The 19695-nt window shown below is 42.0% G+C and overlaps 1 protein-coding gene across 1 annotated transcript in view; it reads right to left on the bottom strand.

Moving 5' to 3' along the window:
- KCNH8 (potassium voltage-gated channel subfamily H member 8) overlaps positions 1 to 19695 on the bottom strand; it is a 374236-nt gene that overhangs the window by 17083 nt on the left and 337458 nt on the right. Inside the window, exons 12-15 of the mRNA XM_007053238.3 lie at positions 13399 to 13437; positions 11211 to 11569; positions 1761 to 1867; positions 627 to 703 (exon numbers count right to left, since the gene is read on the bottom strand). Of these exons, the coding sequence (XP_007053300.1) occupies positions 627 to 703; positions 1761 to 1867; positions 11211 to 11569; positions 13399 to 13437 (582 nt within the window). The remainder of the gene's footprint in view (positions 1 to 626; positions 704 to 1760; positions 1868 to 11210; positions 11570 to 13398; positions 13438 to 19695) is intronic.

Below are 19695 nucleotides of genomic sequence, written 5' to 3' on the forward strand. Positions count from 1 at the left end.
ATTTAAGGAACTACTTTCTTTAAAACGAAGTCATAATCTGAAAAAGCAAAATGTTATATAATTCCTACATTCCACAGGACTAATGGCTTGAGCAGGGATGGGCAAACGCTTCCTGCCTAATTTTGAATCTACTCAGATAATATGGGTTACATTTTTATATGAATTTAAATATTACTAGATTTGCATTTTGCTCAAAGAAGATTGCAAAAAAAAAAAAGCATAGAAATGCATGTAATAAGAGTATGCATAGTGAAACAAAGAGAGACAAACAAAAGAAGCATGGGAAGGGAGAGAGCTATTATGGAAAAAAATCTGTGTGTGTGTGTATATTATATAGTGTATATATATATAATACACACACACCATATAGAGGCTGCTTCCTGGTGATAGAAGTCTAACTCTAATACATAGCACAGACCAGATAAAGTATGTTTGTTTGTTTGAATTACTCTTGAAAGGAATTAAACAATGCATTTAAATTACAGGTAAGGTGGTTTGGGAACCTCTTCCTAATTTAGCAAATTCAAAACTTTGTGAAATTCCCGAACATCACGGATTTTGCCCATCTCTTCTCGTGTTATTGTTAATCAAAGTGTTGTTAATCAGAATAAAACAAATCTCCGTACCTCATGGTTAAGCCTGCTGATCTGTTGTTTGGTTTCTTCTGCTTTGATAACTAGCACTGCAGCACCAACTTCAGAGTCTGTAAATAATCCATGCATATATGTAAATGATAGAAATACATTATCAGGTGGTTTAGGGAGTTAGTAAGGTGACTCTTTCACTTGTTCTCTGCTTTAAATCTGACCCCAGGTTTGCTTGGGAGAAAATGAAAGTAGCATTTAATGGCTTTCTATGGTCAATGTAAAAATGTATAGTAAGGATGTAAATGAGGTATTATGGGAAGATTGCACTGCTCTGTCTGCCTACTCTGTGAGAAGACACAGAACTTCTGTCAAGGCTTTATATCTGTTAATTCAGCAATTAAAAAAAAATCATGTATGTAATTGCCACACCCCTATTATGCAGTTGTTTTTGCCTTCAAAAAGCATTAGTTTCACAGTGGCATTTAGGCAAGAGATACATAATTATGTGGGAACAGTTTCCTCATCTAGGAGGGGAAAATGGGAAACCATCTGAGTTCAACTGGTTATGACATTTCAACACTAGCCCATTGCTTTTGCAGTAATGGCTGGGCTCTTATATTTGTGTTCCTGCCTGCTGCTTTATTTCATTAGTCCTTTCAGAAGACTGCCCAGCATTTCATGCTACTCACGGCTTTCACCCTGTTCATTTCTGACACACTCTTAACTCCCTAAAAAGCCAAGGGTTAATAGTAAAATAGCAGCAAAGTTCCAGTATGGTTCTTCTTAAATTATTTTTCCAGGTATGTCCCCGTGGGACCCAATCTTGAAGTGTGTTGTGTTCAGCAGGTTTAATGGAGTTGAGGGCACTCAGCTCCTCATAGAATCAGCCCTTATATTAGTAAAAATGTAGTGGAAATCAAACTCCTGACAAGCCATTTATCTTGACTTGTAATAGGAAGGAGCAGGACAACTGGCCCAGACACACTGATGGTATCCAGTTGTACCTTTCTGTCATGATTTCTGGTCAATGCAAATGACGCTAAGTTTAGCTGCATGATAAACCCATTCATGTAACTCAAAGGTTTATTTTATTAAGAATCATGCAAGTATAGATGCACAAAAGGCAAGTCATCAAAGTGTCTACTACAATGAGTGGCTAGATATAGCACTTACCCACAATTGCAGGAGATACCCGGGATTCCTGCCTGAGTTGATCAGAGCCAAAGTCAAAAGTCTGGCTTCCCTCATTATGGTTTCCATCTTCAATCCCATCGACAATCCTGTTAAAAACATTGTATTTGAATATAGAGTGTACAGACCTCACACTTCATAATGTAATTATCAATATTACTGAAAGGCACCGTCTTAAGCAATGGTGAATTCTGAATAACACTAATCTAGGAGAAATATAAAGGCCATTACACAGGTGTGACCAACTGAGTTGCCACTTGTTTAAACCTTGAGTAAAGAGAGGAGAATCAGGCCCTTCATCTTAACTGATCATTTTGAAACTATCATTACTTTTACAGGTTGTGATAGGGCCTTTAGTCTAGTCTACTTGCATTCCCTATGCCATTTGTAATAATTATAAACTGTTAGGACCATCAGTGAAAAAGACAGTTACCTTTCCCGTAACTGGTATTCTTTGAGATGTGTTGCTCATGTCCATTCCATATTAGGTGTGTGTGATCGCCACATGCAGCCGTGCTGGAAGTTTTTCCCTCAGCAGTATCCATAGGGGACTGGCTCTGGCACCTCCTGGAGTGGTGCCTGCATGGCGCGGTATAAGGGGCACCGCCGGCTCCCCCCCACCCTAAGTTCCTTCTTGACGGAAACTCTGACAGTGGGGAATAGACATGAGCAACACATCTTGAAGAACACCAGTTATGGAAAAGATAACTGTCTTTTCTTCTTTGAGCGCTTGCTCTTGTCCATTCCATATTAGGTGACTCCAAAGCAGTACCTCTGGAAATGGGTAGGAGTTCACGGCCCTAGTTCCTCAAATAGAGCAGGTAGTCCAGGACAGCCTGTATGGAGGAACACGAGGGAAAGATACCCCGTTCGGACGCCCAGTGGGAAAACCTCGTCCACTTGGCCACATAAGTCAGTCTAGTTGAAGGATTCCTACTTTACAGGAGGACCTGTTCGACTCCTCCAAACAGGTCTGCTCCTCCAGGTTCAGCCGCGCAGCATCCATGCCAAGAGGTGGAGGGACCTGAGGTTGGGGTGTGAGAGCCAACCGTGGTCTTGCAACAGCAGGTCCGGTCGGTTGGGCACGGGCCAGGGAGGGGCCACTGACAGGCTCATGAGTGTGCCAAACCAATGCTGGCAAGACCATGCCAGGGCAATCATGATAACCTGTGCCTTGTCTCTCTTGATCTTTGCCAGGGCCCTGCTGATGAGTTGAATGGAAGAGAACAGGTAAATCAGGCTCCCTGACCACAATAGGAGAGAAGGCATTGGAGAGGGAATCCTTGCTCAGACCCTGTCGAGAACAAAACCGGTGGCATTTCCTGTTCTGTCTGGTAGTGAACAGTCCACTTGGGGAGTTCCCCACCTTTGGAAGGTCATGCAGGCTACCTCTGTATGGAGCAACCACTTGTGGTGAGAGGAGAAGTCCCTGCTGAGCTGGTCTGCCAGCATATTCCTGATGCTGGGAAGGTGAAAAGCTTCCAGGTGGATTTTGTGGCTGATGCAGAAATCCCACAGACAGAGCGCCTCCTGACAGAGAGCTGATGAGCACGCTCCCCATTGCTGGTTGATGTAGAACATTGAGGCTGTGTTGTCCATCAGGACTCTTATCACCTTGCCTGACAGATGGGGCAAGAAGACTCCACATGGCAGCCGGACTGCTCAGAGCTCTTTGACGTTTATGTGTAACCGCACCTCCTCTGGGGACCACATTCCCTGCGTCTGGAGGTTGCCGAGATGTGCCCCCCAGCTGAGGTCCGAGGCGTCCAACACCAACTTGATGGAGTGAGGAGGGTTATTGAATGTAACCCCTTCCAGGACTGTCCTGCGGTCAGTGCACCATCTCAGCGAGGTAAGTATCACCTGGGGAATGGTAACTATCTTCTCCAGGGGGGTCTCAGGACTGGGAATAGACCATCGCCAGTCATTGTTGCAGGGGCTGCGTTCGGAGCCTGGCATGGTGGACCACATAAGTTCATGCTGCCATGCGCCCAGCGGGCAGACAGACAGACCCTGGCTGTAGTCAGAGGGAATGCGGAGACTTCTTCAATGAGGTTTGCCAACGTGTGGAGCCTTTCCAGAGGCAGGAACACCCTGGCGCAGAGTTGCGGACCGCGCCAAAGAACTTTGTCCTTTGCACTGGCACTAACATCAACATTTTGTTGTTTACCAGTAGGCCCAGAGAGTGGCATGTGGCTTGAAGCACCACGACATCCCTTCGGACTTGAGACCTGGAACCACCCTTGATGAGCCACTCACCAAGGTACGGGTAGATCTGGATACCCTGGCGCCTGAGGTAACCTGCTACCACCGACATGCACTTGGTAAACACCTGTGGTGCTGTCACCAGGCTGAACGGGTGGACCATAAAGTGGTAGTGATGGGGACCCACCGTAAACTGGAGAAAGTGTCTGTGTCCTTGAAAGATCGTTGTGTGGAAGTATGCGTCCTTCAAGTCGAGAGCAGCATACCAGTCTCCTGGATCCAGGGAGGGGATAATAGAAGCCAGAGAGACCATGTGGAACTTTAGCTTCTGTAGGTACTTGTTGAGATCTTGCAGATCCAGGATGGGCCGTAGACTGCCCTTGGCCTTTGGGATTAAAAAGTACCGGGAATAGAACCTCTTGTTCCCATACTTAAGAGGAACTTCTTCCACCGCACCCAGCTGTAGTAGTACTTCCTGCATGAGGAGACTCTCATGAGAGGGGTCCCTGAAGAGGTACGGGGAAGGTGGGTGGGAAGGGGGGTAGAAAGGAACTGGAAGGTATAACCCCATTCCACTGTGCTGAGGACCCAGTGGTCCAAAGTTATAGCAGTCCTAGTCGGGAGGAAAGGTGGTCTGAGAACACTGGGAAAGATGGATCCAGGGAATAGTCTGGTAGGTTGCCCTCGGGCGCACCCTCAAAATGACCGTTTGGCCCCCTGCTTATTACGGGTCAAGCCCAACTGGCAGAGGGTGGAGGTGGGTGGCTCAGGTGGCGCTTGTAACCCTTAGCTCATTTATTGGGCTGGTCCTGCCGAGGCTGACTCCCCTGGCCCTGAGGCTGCTGTGGTTTGAACTGCTTATGCACCGAGGCTGGGACGGAGAGACCCAGCATTTTCAGGGTGGAGCAGGAGTCCTTGAGGCTGTTTGCCTAGGGCCCCACCATCAAAGGGCAGGTCCTGCAATGACTGCTGGGCCTCGGTGGACAACCCAGAGAGGAGCAGCCAAGAGACTCACTGCCTGGAGATAGCGGAAGCCATAGTGTGAGCAACAGCATCAGCAGTGTCTGACGCCGCCCTCGTCGAGGATCTCTCGGAAGCCTCAGGGAGTGACCCTTCGAACTTGGCCATGGCTTGCCACATATTGAAGTCTTATTGGCCAAGGAGGTCTTGGTGGTTGGCTACTCTCAGCTGAAGGCTGGAAGACAAATAAACTTTACGTCCAGAAAGATCCTGCCTCCTTGAGTCTTTATTTTTGGGGGTGGCCCCGGGTTGTCCCTGCCTCTCCTTGTGGTTAACCACCTCGACCACAAGGGAATTGGGGGCTGGGTGGGAGTATAAGTATTCATGCCCCTTGGTTGGCACAAAGTACTTGCATTTGGCCCTTTTAGAGATAGAGCCAGGGAAGGGGGGTCTGACACAGGGCATTAGTGATTTTGGAGATCCCTTCATGAAGGGGTAGAGCCCCCCTGGCAGGAGCCGAGGAGCAGAGGACATCAAACAGAGATCCAAGGGCTCTTCCAGTTCCTCCAACTGAAGCCCCAGGTTAGAAGCGACCCTCTTCAAAAGTTCCTGGTGTGCCTTGGCGTCATTCTGAGGAATGGGTGAGGGGGCCCCATGATAGCCTCGTCTGGCGATGAGGAAGATGATGCCGGTGCCGTGGGAACCTCCACTTCCATTGGTGGTTCAGCAGCTTGCTCCCCTGGGTTCTCCTGGACCTGCAGGGTCTGACCCCCCAGAAGCCTCAAGCACCGGAGAAGGATGGGATACCGAGGCCACTGGCCTCTGTGAGGCTCCCGGCACTGATTGGGCAACCTGGGAAGGTTGTGTGAACCCCCAGGAGTTCCCCGGGTACCATGGCGCCGGCCACGGAGTTAGCAGTGCCAGGTCAAAAGCTCTGTCTACTCTGTGCAGACAAACACAGTAGTAACAGCTAGCTTTGACAGTTCCACTGTTCTATTTATCCAGCCCTGCCAATATCAGTCTACCATCTTTCCTGCAAATAAGGTTTGCTGCTTGCCAGTACTGATACTGGGCCTAAACCAATGCCCACTGATGTCCCAGGAAGGGCTCCTAGTGACTTCAAGGTGCTTTTTTATTGGTGACATTATGAATTACACTGCATGCTCTATATAGGTGTACCTATATAAGCTGTATTAAGAGCCAAATCCTGAAGTCTGTACTTAGTTCTTACTCAGGCATGGCTGACAGTAGCCCTAGCATGCTCCCCTCCATGGGGGTGTAGAAGACTGATTAACTAAAAGATCAATATAGATCCTGCCCTGACTCACCCCAACTCAAGCCACGTTACACACCCATCTTTTGCAACCCTGAAAGTTGAAACAGTAATTTGACCCATAACAAACTTGGCTCTGGTGAAACTCTGTTTATAAGGAAGTAGAATGGAAATCCAGATTGTTTCAATGCACTGCAATGATCAGGCTGCAATTCCACTTGTGGTACCTTAGATCTTCTCAACACATGGGCAAACATCTAATCAGAGTAACAAATGCCATACCAAATTCATGAAAACTTCCCCAAGCTCTTCAGATATTCAGTCCTCCTATGGGATTGTTCTTTCTTTTGAGTTTGCATACGTATGGCTAAACACAGCATTAAAATTGCTTCACTAAGCTAAGGTGAAACTTAAGCTGCTCTAAGAATCACAGTCAATGGAGCTCCTGAGATGAAAAATACTATTGAGAATAAGATCACTGTATCAGAACCTTATTTTGAATCAGATGGGTTTTTATTGTGGTATGCAAGCATAGCTCTAGGCTGTACTTATGTGTTTGTCAGACAAAGAGAAAGGGGAGAGTGCACATCATATCAAAAACCTTAAACCAATCAACCAAACCAACAAATAAAAGATTGATCTATGAAACAGACCTTTTCAACAGGGCCTCCAGACACCGTGTCTACAGAACCATCCATTTGTGTATACAGAAACACACGTTAACATATAAACGCTCACTTTGTAGAAAAGCATTTGAGACAAAAGGGCAGACTTTTCTTTCACTTGCACCAGTTTTGCACCATTTGAGTCCCATGAAGCTACTCCCCTGTTTCACTTCCGTATAAGTGATATCTGAATCAAGCCCATGAAGATGAAGAATGGAAAAATTAGAAGCATAGGCCATTAATATATAAGTTTGACTATTTCTTATTTTGATGTATTCATGTTTTGTAATATGAATACAAGCCTTTATCCCATAATGTTTTAAAGCGAACCCAAGTGCTTGTAAAAGGTGCTCAACTGACAACAGCGGACAATGAAATCCTCACTTTGTCCACAGAACAGGCACAGCATGGGAACTGGTACAGTCTTCCCTAACACTGCCTCAAAACTGACACAGAGGGGTGACTTCTAGAAGAGAAGTCAGTTTTATGCTCAGCCAGTTCTTGGCCTCTCTTCTTACACAGCTAATTGTGAGGGTGGTTTTTGTGATAAGGGGACACCTGTACAACAGGAACTAAACTTTACATGAAATAAGGACATACTTATTCTTGTCCTCAAATGCAAAAACCTCATGGCTGGGCAAATCTGGAAAACATAGAACAGAGAACACAGTGGGATTGGTGGTGGGTTTGAGTTGAGAGATGTGCTTGCAGCAAAATATGTATTATAGTCTTGATCCTCCTTATTCACTGTGCACATGCAGAGTGTTACTGGACTCAGGGCTCTGTACTAGTGCATCTGTTGGCAGAATCAGGATTTCAATTGGAAGTGATTACACTTTACTGTATTAGGTGCATACAAAAAGTTATCGTCACTAGAAAACTTGTGTAAGGGTGATAGAGAAGAAGATGGGACTCATGAAAAGATGACCTACTCAGGACTATGGTGTTTCCTGCAGCTGGAAATTCAGATGATTAATTTGTTTGGAAATTCAGTATAAAAGCCGAGTGATACGATTTGGTCTCACGCCTTCAAAGAATAAGATTTAACTCACATCAAATATCCACTTTGTACAGGTTATTCATGGATTAAAACATTAATATCTTCATTGCATTTAAAACCCATATGGGAAATAAGCATGGTAAAAAACTATTAGATATGCATTGAAAATTACAGCAGATCCATAGTTTAAACTAACAAGAGACCTTACTAACATATGGAGGGGTTGTAGTGTTACTTCAGGATTAAAGGTGAACTGAAAGGTAATGTCAAAAGTGAGGTATGTATAGACTTACATGTAGACATCAATGGCCTGACTAACAGCCCATTAAGTCAGTGGAAAGACTCCCACTGATGTTAACGGGCTTGGAATCAGGCCTTAATTGTTCCTTCTGATGAAGTTGTTGAAGGAATTTCCCCAGAGTACAACCAGAAATCCTTTACAACCATTGTCTCTTCTAGTATCGATGATATTGCAGACTTCTTGGGTCCTTTAGTGAACCCAGAAGGAGACTGATTTTCTTTTAAGGAAAATTAAGACTCCCAGAGTCTGGTAGTGTAATCAGTGCACCCATTTCTGTCTCATATAGGATTTTACCAATGTGCTTTTCCTATTAAGTGTAGAGGAGGATGAATGCCATTTTTATATGAATATACTGGCCATGCTAGCTGTGAGTATTGTAAATACTAGAATAGATATGGTCTTGGAAGCATTTCCTACAAACAAACAAACAGTCTTGGTTGATAGTTGCTGTGATAGCAGCAAAGCAAAATATTTTCAGAAATAAGGTAAGGCTATTCTGATGAAGGCTGAATGGATAGTGCTCCAAATGTAAGTGGCTTCCTATGGGTTGGACACCTATTTAATAGGTTGCAGGACCGAGGAGAGTTATTTGATTATTATTAATACATATTAACACTATTGCAGTAGTGCCCTTCAGTTCCAGTCTGGGTTGGGGCGCTAATTTTGCTAGGTGCTGTGCAAACACATAAGGAAACACAATTCACAGACTATGGGTAAAACTCTCATGTAGAGTAAATCTACTTAGCTCCATTGAAGTCAATAGAGCTACACCAGTTAACATTAGCCGAGGCTATTGCCCTATGTTCAAAAAATACTGATATTGATTTACAGGGGAAAAATACAAAACACTACCTCAATTATCTATACAGTGGAGTCATCTGACAGGGAAGTGTTTATTCTCCACAAAATTATATGACTATGGCCCAAAGTCTGAAACGTGCACTGCCTAACTACTCAGGTGGCGTGCTTGATCATCTGTTTGAGGTAAAGGGGAATTGTACCCCTTTCCTCTAATCTGTAATGTGGCCACTATTGTAGTCTCAGGGCTGCAGAGGCCTGCACTGGAGATACAGCTGCAGTCCCCAGGTGGAATTCTGGTTGGTCCAGCCAGAATTTCCCTTAGGGATTCCTTGAGAACGCACACTGGAGCCCCCCTAGCAGGTTGGGGTCATGGCCCTGCTCTCATTCTGCCTTTCTTCAGATGGATAATATCAATGCAGAATGCTGGGAGAGAGGACGGCATACATTTCCTCAGCAACACTGTGGCTGCTCCTTCTAGAGGGATCACAAGTTGAGGTGGTTTCTTGCACATCTCCCCCTCATTCTTACACTCCTGCCCCAAAGTAGGCCAACATTTAGCCATTGGTTAGGGTCCTTTTTGCATTTTAATACTAACTGGAAAAAACACTTGCTCCAGGTTTCTGACTTTCCTTTTTATTTTGTTCAACATGTTCTGATATTGCAAATGTAGTTGGGAAATTACAGAGAAAGGGATTTTGGCTGGCAGGATAAGAAGTCTCAAATCATGTATGTTATGGGCTACATTTCCAGCCTAACTATAAACATGACTCTAATTTTGCATATGCAAAAGTATGTATGGAAATAATAGTGTGTAACAATGCACCTGCAGTTTGCTCTCACAAAATTGGAGGCCAGTATCTAGCCATGTCTGATTGTAATGGACAATTTTTAATAGGCACCATGAACCAAGGATTTACTGAACTACTACTCATTTTCCACAGGCCATCAAATGGTAATGACTTTCAGTCATAACTTACTTGAACCAAATCAAATGTGTGACCTACCGTAGAGATGAAAGACTTTTTCTAACGCTGAAGCTGATCTATCATATGCTTCCACAGATATACTAACAACACAAGGGGTTGGTTTGCTGCATGTAACTATGTGAATTTTGGCTATACTGAGTTTATTGCATGATTTCCTAAATAAATTTTGACCCAGCTAGAACTATTGTATATTTGTGATGCTGAGTTGGTGGTTTTCATGTTTACTTTACCACTACCATAACCCTGGGAGGAGAAAGCGATTTTTACGTTAGCTTGTCTATCACTAGTGAACAGAGAAAACTTTTGAAAATATACAGTACTTCAAAACTGTTGGAGGATGTGAATTAAAACGCCCAAACCAAGACATATGAAGGGCCAAATCCTCAACTGGTACAGCTCCCTATGGTGACTTACATGAGCTGAGGATCTGTCCTCAAGGCTATAGTTTTTGCTAATAAAAGCTTATGATTTCTGAATAACCTACATAAGCAGCGTTGCCATTAATGAGGTCATTCCACACTTGTACTAATCGTACTTTTATACAACCACACACCATCATGTATTTTGTTTACGCCACACATTTTTAGAGAAAAGCTGATCTTAAAAACTTCATAGTTACTTCTCATCCAACATGTAAAGCCAGGTTGCCATTATACTATCTGTCACTTTTTAAAATCTATAAACTATAACCTACTCCAGTCACTTTGTGTATACGTGGCTATGCACTGACAGTGATTACTCTGGATATAGCCTTTCCTCTGAGGGACTCAAAATGGTTTACAAAATTAAGCCTCATAGTGCCCCTGCAAGGTATGTATTTTCATACTTGTTCTACAGAGGGTATATTGATGCATAGAGGGGTTAAGGCCAACATTTAAAATCTGGGTGCCTCGAGTTAGGCACTGAAATCAGTAGCTCCTCATCTAAATATTTCATCTCATTTTCATATATGCTGAGCACATGTAACGTCCACTGTTGTATCATCATCTTTATCTTGTAATACAGCCCTGAAGTCCTAAAATTTCCCCTGCCAGGGGCTAAATAACATTGAGTTCTTGTTAATAAAGAATTCCCCCTGTTCATGCAGGATGGCTGGGATAGGAAGACTCCAGGAAGGTTGGATGCTAACATTAAAGAAAAACAAGAATTTTACAGCATTAAGAAAAAAATTCATGACCTGATACTTAAAAGCAGACTTATGTGATGGGGAATAAATAAAGATAAATGTTTAAAGCTATTACCTTGGGCTGAGGTCAGGGGGACCAATGGTGTTCAGTGTTGAAAGGTGCAGTTTTAGGTTTTTCTCTCTCTTTCTGGAGTAGTAGTGGAGTTCAGTTTCATGTCTGGTTCTTGCAGGGTTTGAACTGCAAACTCGGATAGGGGAGTGAAAGGGCACCGTTCCTGAGGCCAACTGTTTCAAGTTTATCCCTAGATAGCTTTTATTGCTTCCAGCCTTCTTCTCTTGGGATGAGGTTGTGCTCCTAGTGTGGATTGGAGAAAGGACAGCATTCTCCTCTTCTTCTCCTTCATCCTCATCTTCTTCGTCTTCCACAATTGATGGGAGTCTCTTGTTTATGCTGCCATTTCCCTTGGGCTCTGTCTAAAATAGTGGATAATTCATATAAACTTCAAAGCCCAGCACTGCAGGGACAAGTGATTTGCTCTGATGTTCATACCTGAATAAAACCAAATCCTTTAGAGCTTTTATTTTTCATTAGAACAAATGTTATTTTGGGACCCACCTGTTGTTTATCTCACCTTCTCTCTTTAGACCCTCACGTAAATATAGAAAAGCCCTCTAGGAACATAGCCAGTGAACTCACTGCAAATATATTTTGTTACTGAGAAATGTTGCTTGACTTTAGTTCTTACAAGCCACCCAGAGTACATATACTTTAATAGGTTTCTCTCTGTCTTTTGAGGAGTTAGTTCTTCTGAAGTTAATGCTGTCAGACTGTTGATGCGTTAAGGAATGAGTTTTAAGTAAGTAACGTATATACCCACAGTCCAGTATGTGGCCAGTACAGTCAGTTATAAGGAGTGATACAGTTCACTTAGGACCTGAATGCATCCTGGTTCCTCCTCTTAGTCACACTGGGTGGGACCTTACACTCTGATCTTACTACCTTATAGCCAGACCCCTGACCTCCCACAGAGCCCTATTAATGCAAAACAGTGTAACAGGATTACCTTCTGAAGAACTAACTCATCAAAATATAGAGATGAATTTATTAAAGAATACAGATTGTAGGACGGTCTGTAGGTGCTTATTTTAGGAGGCAGAGGGGCCTAACAGACTTCGAAGACCTGCCACTCTACTGCTGGGTGACCTTGGGCAAATCATGTCTCTGTGCCTCAGTTCCCCAATTGTAAAATAGGAATAATGGTATGCCTTTGAAAATCACTTTAATATCTGCTAATGAAAATGGCTATATAAGAGTTATGCATTATTAATTTATTATTATTTCTTGGAAACAAAATACCAGTGCAGTGAGTTGCAGAGGTCTGCCCACATGGAGCTTATTTCCGGGTCAGGTCTTGCTTCACAAGTAGTCCCATTTAGTCCCACGCTACAACTTGTGAGGCAAGGTATTATCACTATGAGTAGCAGAATCAGGTCCTAAGTCATTCTTACAAACTCCACACATCTCAAATAAATGGGACAGCCAAATTCAACTGAGCCCAAAAGAAACCTTTCCTGGAGCATTTTCAGCGTGATTGAAAACGTGGGAGTCTGTTCTGAAGAGATTTCCAGTCCAATTGTCCACAATCATATCAGTTTGGATAGTTTGGGTAAAGATACAAATTTTGGGTGAACAATCTTTTGAGATTTGCCCATCACTCCTTGTCCTCATATTTTGAAGCAGGAGTTTAATTTTGCTATTCTACTTGTACTATCAGTTTACTGAGTAAACATTATACAATTATTATTGTTAATGCAGATACACTGAGCCAGATCTTTTCAATCTGATATGTCTAAAAAGTCAAGAATATAAAATGTAATAGCAAAGTCCTGTCTGTCAAGAAGATAATAATGGCCTCCCTGCTATATAGAAGTCTGATGAGCAAACTATACAGAACTCTGATATGAGAAAGAACTTTATGTAAATTGAACTTTCCATGTCTATCATTTGGGTTGAGTAAACATTCCAGGATCAGCTTTAAAATGAATATGCATTAATGGAACATCCAAATCCAGCATCTGGATGCTAAGATGCCTGAGCATTTAGGCATAGAAAATTGTCATTTATAAGGTACACCTAACAGCAGTTTTCAGCATTCAAATGCAGGATCCTATTTAAGGGCCTGATTCAGAACCCACCGACGTCAATGGGAGCCTTTCCATTGACTTAAAAGGGCTTTGGATCAGGCCCTAGGCACTTACGTTTCAGAGTTAAGCTCATCATATTTAAAAGCAGACAATCATACCTGAGATGGCGTAGACTTGTTTGATAATCTTGATATTACCTGAGGAGGGAAAAAATGTAGTAGTAGCAGAAAATAAGTGAATCTGCACAGGTTTGGCTTCCAAGGGCAATTTTATATGATGGAACAGCAAGGAAATCTCATAATAAAACAAATGTATATTCCACAAATTAAATTCAAAAGGCCACTGATAGTGAAACGTCTTTGAAATAGACTCTGTCAGGACCCAAGTTGTTGACCAGAAAACGTACCTTCCATTTTAAAGAAATAGGGAGTTCCTGTAAAATTAACATTTTACTCCAAAGTAAAACAAGACTAGGGACATGAACCTGCACTGGACATACATGGATGGATCTCTGTACAGGGAGCTCCAATGACTTTGATAGGTCTCCATGTAGGCACAGAGTTCGTTGTATGATCGGTCCTTAAATAATGTAGGAATCTAGAACAGGGACAGGTAGGCCAACAATTTTCAAAAATGGATCCCTAAAGTTAGGCTCCTAACTCCCACAGAAAGTCAAACTACCCTCTGTGCCTTTGAAAATCTCCCCTTTAGGCTCCAAAATAAGTGTCCTGATTTTCAAAAGTGCTGACTACCCAGCATCTCCCTTTGAAATCAGAGGGATCTGAGAGATGCTCAGCACTTCTGAAAAATTATACTATTTATGTAGATGTCTACATACAAACTCTAGGTAACATTTTCAAAGCTTAAGGGCCAGATTTACAAAGGTATTTACTGTGTCTAAAAATGCAGATAGGAGGCTAGTAGGATTTACAGAAGTGCCTACGTGAGGTAGGCACCTAAGTCCCATTTACTTTTAATCTTTGTAAATCTAGCCCTCAAGCCCAGATCCTCAAAATTATTTGACTTCAATGGGATTTAAGCACCTAAATAGAGGATTTGGACCTAAGTCACCAATTCAAAAGTAACTTAGGAGCCTAAGTCACATTGAAAGTCAAGGGATCTTCAGAGCATAAATAACTTAAGTGCTTTTGAATATTTTACTTCAGCAGATTAATTTTGGTAACCCATTTTTTAAAATCTTGGTTGTTTTGTCATCAGATCAGAGCTCTTGCAGTTTATAAGGCTATTAGGTGAATAGTTCTGTAATTACTCATAAAAATGAAGTCATATTACTGCCACACAAATGTATGCTTCCCCAATGTTTAATTTTGTCTAAGCAGTAAAAGCTCTGATATGGTCAGATGTCAAGCCCTTTCAGCTCTGATTGTAATCAATGTCAGTGGAAGGAACTCGGCACCTGGGCCCTAGATAGTTTGGAGCCATAGAAACATTCAGTGTGCTAAATACTACAGTTTAAAAAAGATCAGTTTAATGTGATACTAAAGGCCTGACTTGCATGCACACCTGCACCCAGACACACCTGGTATTAATTAGATTCATTTAATACAGGTGTGTATAGTGCCTAGCACTTTGGGGCCTCTAGACACCACTGCAGTATAAGTGTTAAATATATATTGATATAATATTAATTAAGATCTACAAAACCAGCCACATGAATTAGCAGTTTAACAAACAGAAATATGAAAATATTAATTTGCCTGCCAGAATCTTGTTTGGGTTTTACCAAGAAAGGACTTGTGTGTGGGTGCGCATTGTTAAATGTGAGCAAAAAATCTTCTCTTTTGAAGTTTCTTCCCGGAGTATAAAGGAGAGTTATATGTGCAGCCTTGAAAATAAGGAAATCCAAAAACTTCTGCATGGAATGGCTTTAGATTTTATTTCAGAGTAGCAGCCGTGTTAGTCTGTATCCACAAAAAGAACAGGAGTACTTATGGCACCTTAGAGACTAACAAATTTATTAGAGATTTTATGTATGCTTTCCCGTAGCCCTGCTAGAATTGCATGCATTCAGCTGGGCTATAGGGGCTGAACAGCATTTCCCCTGCAGGGACTCTACCTGACTGCCAGGGATTAATGCTGTGCCAGCAATGAGTGCATTGAACCTTTCCTCACCACTCTCACTGTATCCTGCTGGTAACCCAGCTACTGTAGATTTGCCTGAGGGAGGAGGAGGAGGAGAGAGCAACCGGCTGCCTCAGAGCATTGCTAATCGGGAAAGGAAAATAATGGGGGGTCAGAAGATTTATGGAGGTACAGGCTGGTGAAAGGTAGCTAAAGGGAGGGACAGAGGTTCAAGGGGGAGCAGATCGGTGGTGACAGGTTCCCTCTTGAGAGCCTGTCCCCCATCCTCTCCTCCCATTGGTTCCCCTTATTCTGTCCATACAGCCTGTTCTCTCTTTTGTCCCTGGCCCCATAGGTGGGCAGTTTCAGTTTGAATCAACACATTTGAATAAGCTATGTGCCCAGGAACAAGCTTATCCATTTCATTGAAGCGTGCCAAAGTAAAGAACATTATAATTGCATATCTCTAGTATTCTAATACTTCATTAATAGTGGACAAAGATAAATATTGTATCCATTTCACATACAGGTGGGGCCTGAGCTCATTTGCTTTGATAGAAATAATGCTCGATGGTAAATGTTTTTGAGACGCACACACATAATAGACAGGTTTCAGAGTAGCAGCCGTGTTAGTCTGTATTCGCAAAAAGAAAAGGAGTACTTGTGGCACCTTAGAAACTAACAAATTTATTTGAGCATAAGCTTTCGTGAGCTAAAGTTTATGCTCAAATAAATTCGTTAGTCTCTAAGGTGCCACAAGTACTCCTTTTCTTTTTACACATAATAGATCAACCTGAAAGTGGGCAGAGTTTTCTGAAAAAGAGGCATTCTAAGTCTCTTCTGATTCTCTCTCCTCTCCAAAACTATAATTCTCAAAGAGAAAAAGGATAAAAATGTACAAGGGCATGAACTAAGAGCAGGAAATTTAAAAACTGCAGTATCCACATAACCAGGGTTTCACCTTTCTGCCTCTGACTGCATAAACTTTAGTATCAGAGGAATTATCACAGGAACCAAGGAACTGTCCTAATTTCCAATCTACTAAAACATTTTTTTGCTTTAGGACAATACACAGATTTCTTTCAAGTGTTGTGTGGCTTCCATGAAAAGAAAGAGGACACAATTGTACAAACTGTATGCTGGATTTAAAAGAGAAATAAGGTTAAGGTTATAAACACATTTTGAAAACAAAGTTGAAGAGGTATTTTCCAAATAGACACATTAGGAAAATGTCACTAATGTTAATGTGAGTCATGCTGAAGATACTCAGATGATCTGATTCAGATTTCAAATACAGTACATGTATCCTTTTGTATCTTGTAAAACCTTGTACACAACACAGTAACTGATTTCACAAGATACTGTGGTAATAGACTAAGTACCAAGATCAGAATCAAGCTCAAAGTCTCAGTATAATGTTTCCCTAGGATTGTATAGTATCTTAACATATACATTTTGGAATTTGGTACAGACGGTGCAACAGTTGTATTCTCTTCTATCAATGTTCATTGTAATTAAGGTTAAGATTTTGTCACGGTTATTTTTAATAAAAGTCACGGACTGGTCACAGTCAATAAGCAATAATTCACAGAAGCCCAAGTCCTGCTGCCCAGGAGCTGGGGTGGGGGGAAGGCTGACAGCCTGAGCCCCCTGCCCAGAGGGGCGGGGTGACTGACTCGCTGTCCAGGGTTGAGAGCTCAAGCCTCACAACCCAGGGCTTACCCTGCCACCCAGGGCTGACAGCCCAAGCCCCCCTGCCCGGGGCTGAAGTCACCGAAAATCACAGAATCTGTGACCTCCATGACGAACTGCTATCCTTAATTATAAGGCTAAGAATGGTACTTCCACATCAGAAAAAGCTGATTATTCAATGCAGGAAGTCAATCCACATGTTTTAATCATCTGGAGATGATTTTTTTCTGGACTGAGGTTATAAAATGGTAACCCCGCAGTGGTATAGATATCTGTTAGATCATCTATGGGGATTTTCAGGGGTAAGCCAGTGAAAATGTAAATAATATATATACACACAATCTGTTCAAGAGAGATTTTAAGTCATATTTTGGAAAAAGAATGAATGTAGAGGTACAGCCACTATTCAAATTTTAGGGATAATGAGCTAAACAGTAGAGTATGTAGATTTGCATTGCTAATAATTGCTGGGCTTGAAAGGATAGGGTTTGATGGATCATGTTGTCTTGTTTTGGCTTTGAAGGTTCAATATTCTTCATAGCAGGGCTTGAGTCTGAGCTTTAGGAACAAAGCATGCATATAGATTACTGAGTTCTTTGTAAGTCTGGGTTCCTAGAATATGTTAATAACGTTTTGTATTTTAGGGAACAAAAGGCTAAAACACTGTCAGAAAAAGATTTGGAAGCACAAACTGGAATATTGATATGCTTAGTTAGTATTAAGAAGTACATAAAACTGTTTAAGGATGTTGGCAATATGAAAAAATATAGATCAAATGCCATATGCTCAATTCGTAGGGATTTTACTGACTGGTAATGGAAAATATAGGAGCACATAACAAGGGATTACCATATCACTGAAAAGCTCAGTTTCATCCCCTCAGTTTTCCTTAATCAGGAAGTTCCTCAATGAAATATAATAAATCCCTTAAATCACAGCCGATTGACAGAAATACATTCTACAGGAGGTCTTAGGTTAGCTATAATTGTTACTGTAACTACACTCCATAATTTAAAAGCATATTGTCATGGGCATTTGGAAATGTCTCCTGTCCCAATATCTTCTGCATTTTAATTTTTTGGTTTATCAGCTCTCTCTCTCTCTCTCTCTCTCACACACACACACACCTTTCACACTGCGTCTGGCTGAATGGAGAATAAATAAATTCCCTAGAAACTGATGTCTTCAGCACTCTGGGTTTGTATAGTATGCTGTGTAAGCAGCAAGAGCTGAGTGAATAATCTGTATTGAGTACCTTATTCTGGAGTTTAGCTTCTGATTGTGAATTGTCCACAAGCAACATATAACTTTCTCCCATTAATTCATTTCATAATAATTGTAATTCTATTGATTTTGTGTATTTAAAATGTGAGTTGTGTTGGTTAGTTTTTATTGGCCATGTAGGTCACAGAGTTTCTTTTCTCTGATTGGATGCATATAATGTTTAGATTTAGATTTCTGGTGCCAACACTCACGTTTACAAGTTTGAAATTCACTTTCCATAAATATTCTATAAAGTGAACACGCAGAAAAGAGACGCTAAATTCAATGAATAAATTATTAGTAGTGAAGTATTCACTCACCTTCCATCTACACTGTGATGGTTGTACATCTTAACACAGAACTTATAGTACTTCTGCTTAAAGGGTAGAAATACAGGAACCATAATAATGGCAACAACAACAACAACAAAAGGTCTAGTTTCATTTTTTTAATTCTGTTTCTGTGTGCACTCTTCTCTTTTATTAAAACAAACAAAACACTATTCCTGACGATTTTGTGCAACTTTGAAATCATGAATTAAGAAAGACACCTTTTATTTATGTAGTAAATCCTACACCAGTGAAAATAACACCATCACAAGAAAAGAGGCAGTCAATTAGGTCAAAATGAGACAGAAGAAGCAATTGTTAAAAGAGATGGCAATAGACCTTTGCACCTACAGCATGCTGCTCTAGCAGATAATACTTTTGAGGTGGCTTCCAGGTTATTACAAACAAAAAGATATAATGGAAAGAACACTTTAGATATCTTTCCTACCTGGTTACAGTAATTGTAGAGGGGACATTTTGATGCAGATTTACAGTATGTTTGTAAACATTACAGCTAACACTGAAAGCCTTAAGAACAGTAACAGTCCAAAGCCCTGGTCCTGCAAACACTTATGAACATCCTTAATTTTCCTGAGGTGAGTACAGTGAAGTATATATATAAGTATTTGCCAGACTGGGGCCCTGAACAGGCGGAAATCTGATTGGAAATGTTCAGTGCCTATATGAGCAACCTTGGGAAAGAGAGGAATTTAAGGATGAGATCACCAGCCCTGCTCCAGCTTCTTTATGCCATGGGAAAAGGGCCCTAAAGGGCCCTAAAAGCCTCATGTCTACCTGGGGCAGGATTCCCCTGGAACTATGAAGTCAGCTGCAATATGGTTGTTTGAGGACTCTGTCACAAGCCCTGCTGCAGGAGGCAGGTAAAGGATAGGTCTGTATGTGTGTGTGTCAGGGGCAGGGCTGCTATACACAGGGCTGCAGTGACTCCAGGAAGCGGTGCAGCCCACAGGGCAGCCCAGTGAGGCTGCCGTAGTTCAGACAGACTCTCAGGGCTGTCTAGTTAAGCTGGAGCTGTCTCCAGCCCCCAAAGCAGCCCAGGATCAGGAGGATGCAGAGATGATTTAAAGC

Source organism: Chelonia mydas, chromosome 2, assembly GCF_015237465.2.
Source record: "Chelonia mydas isolate rCheMyd1 chromosome 2, rCheMyd1.pri.v2, whole genome shotgun sequence".
NCBI classification, from domain to species: domain Eukaryota; kingdom Metazoa; phylum Chordata; order Testudines; family Cheloniidae; genus Chelonia; species Chelonia mydas.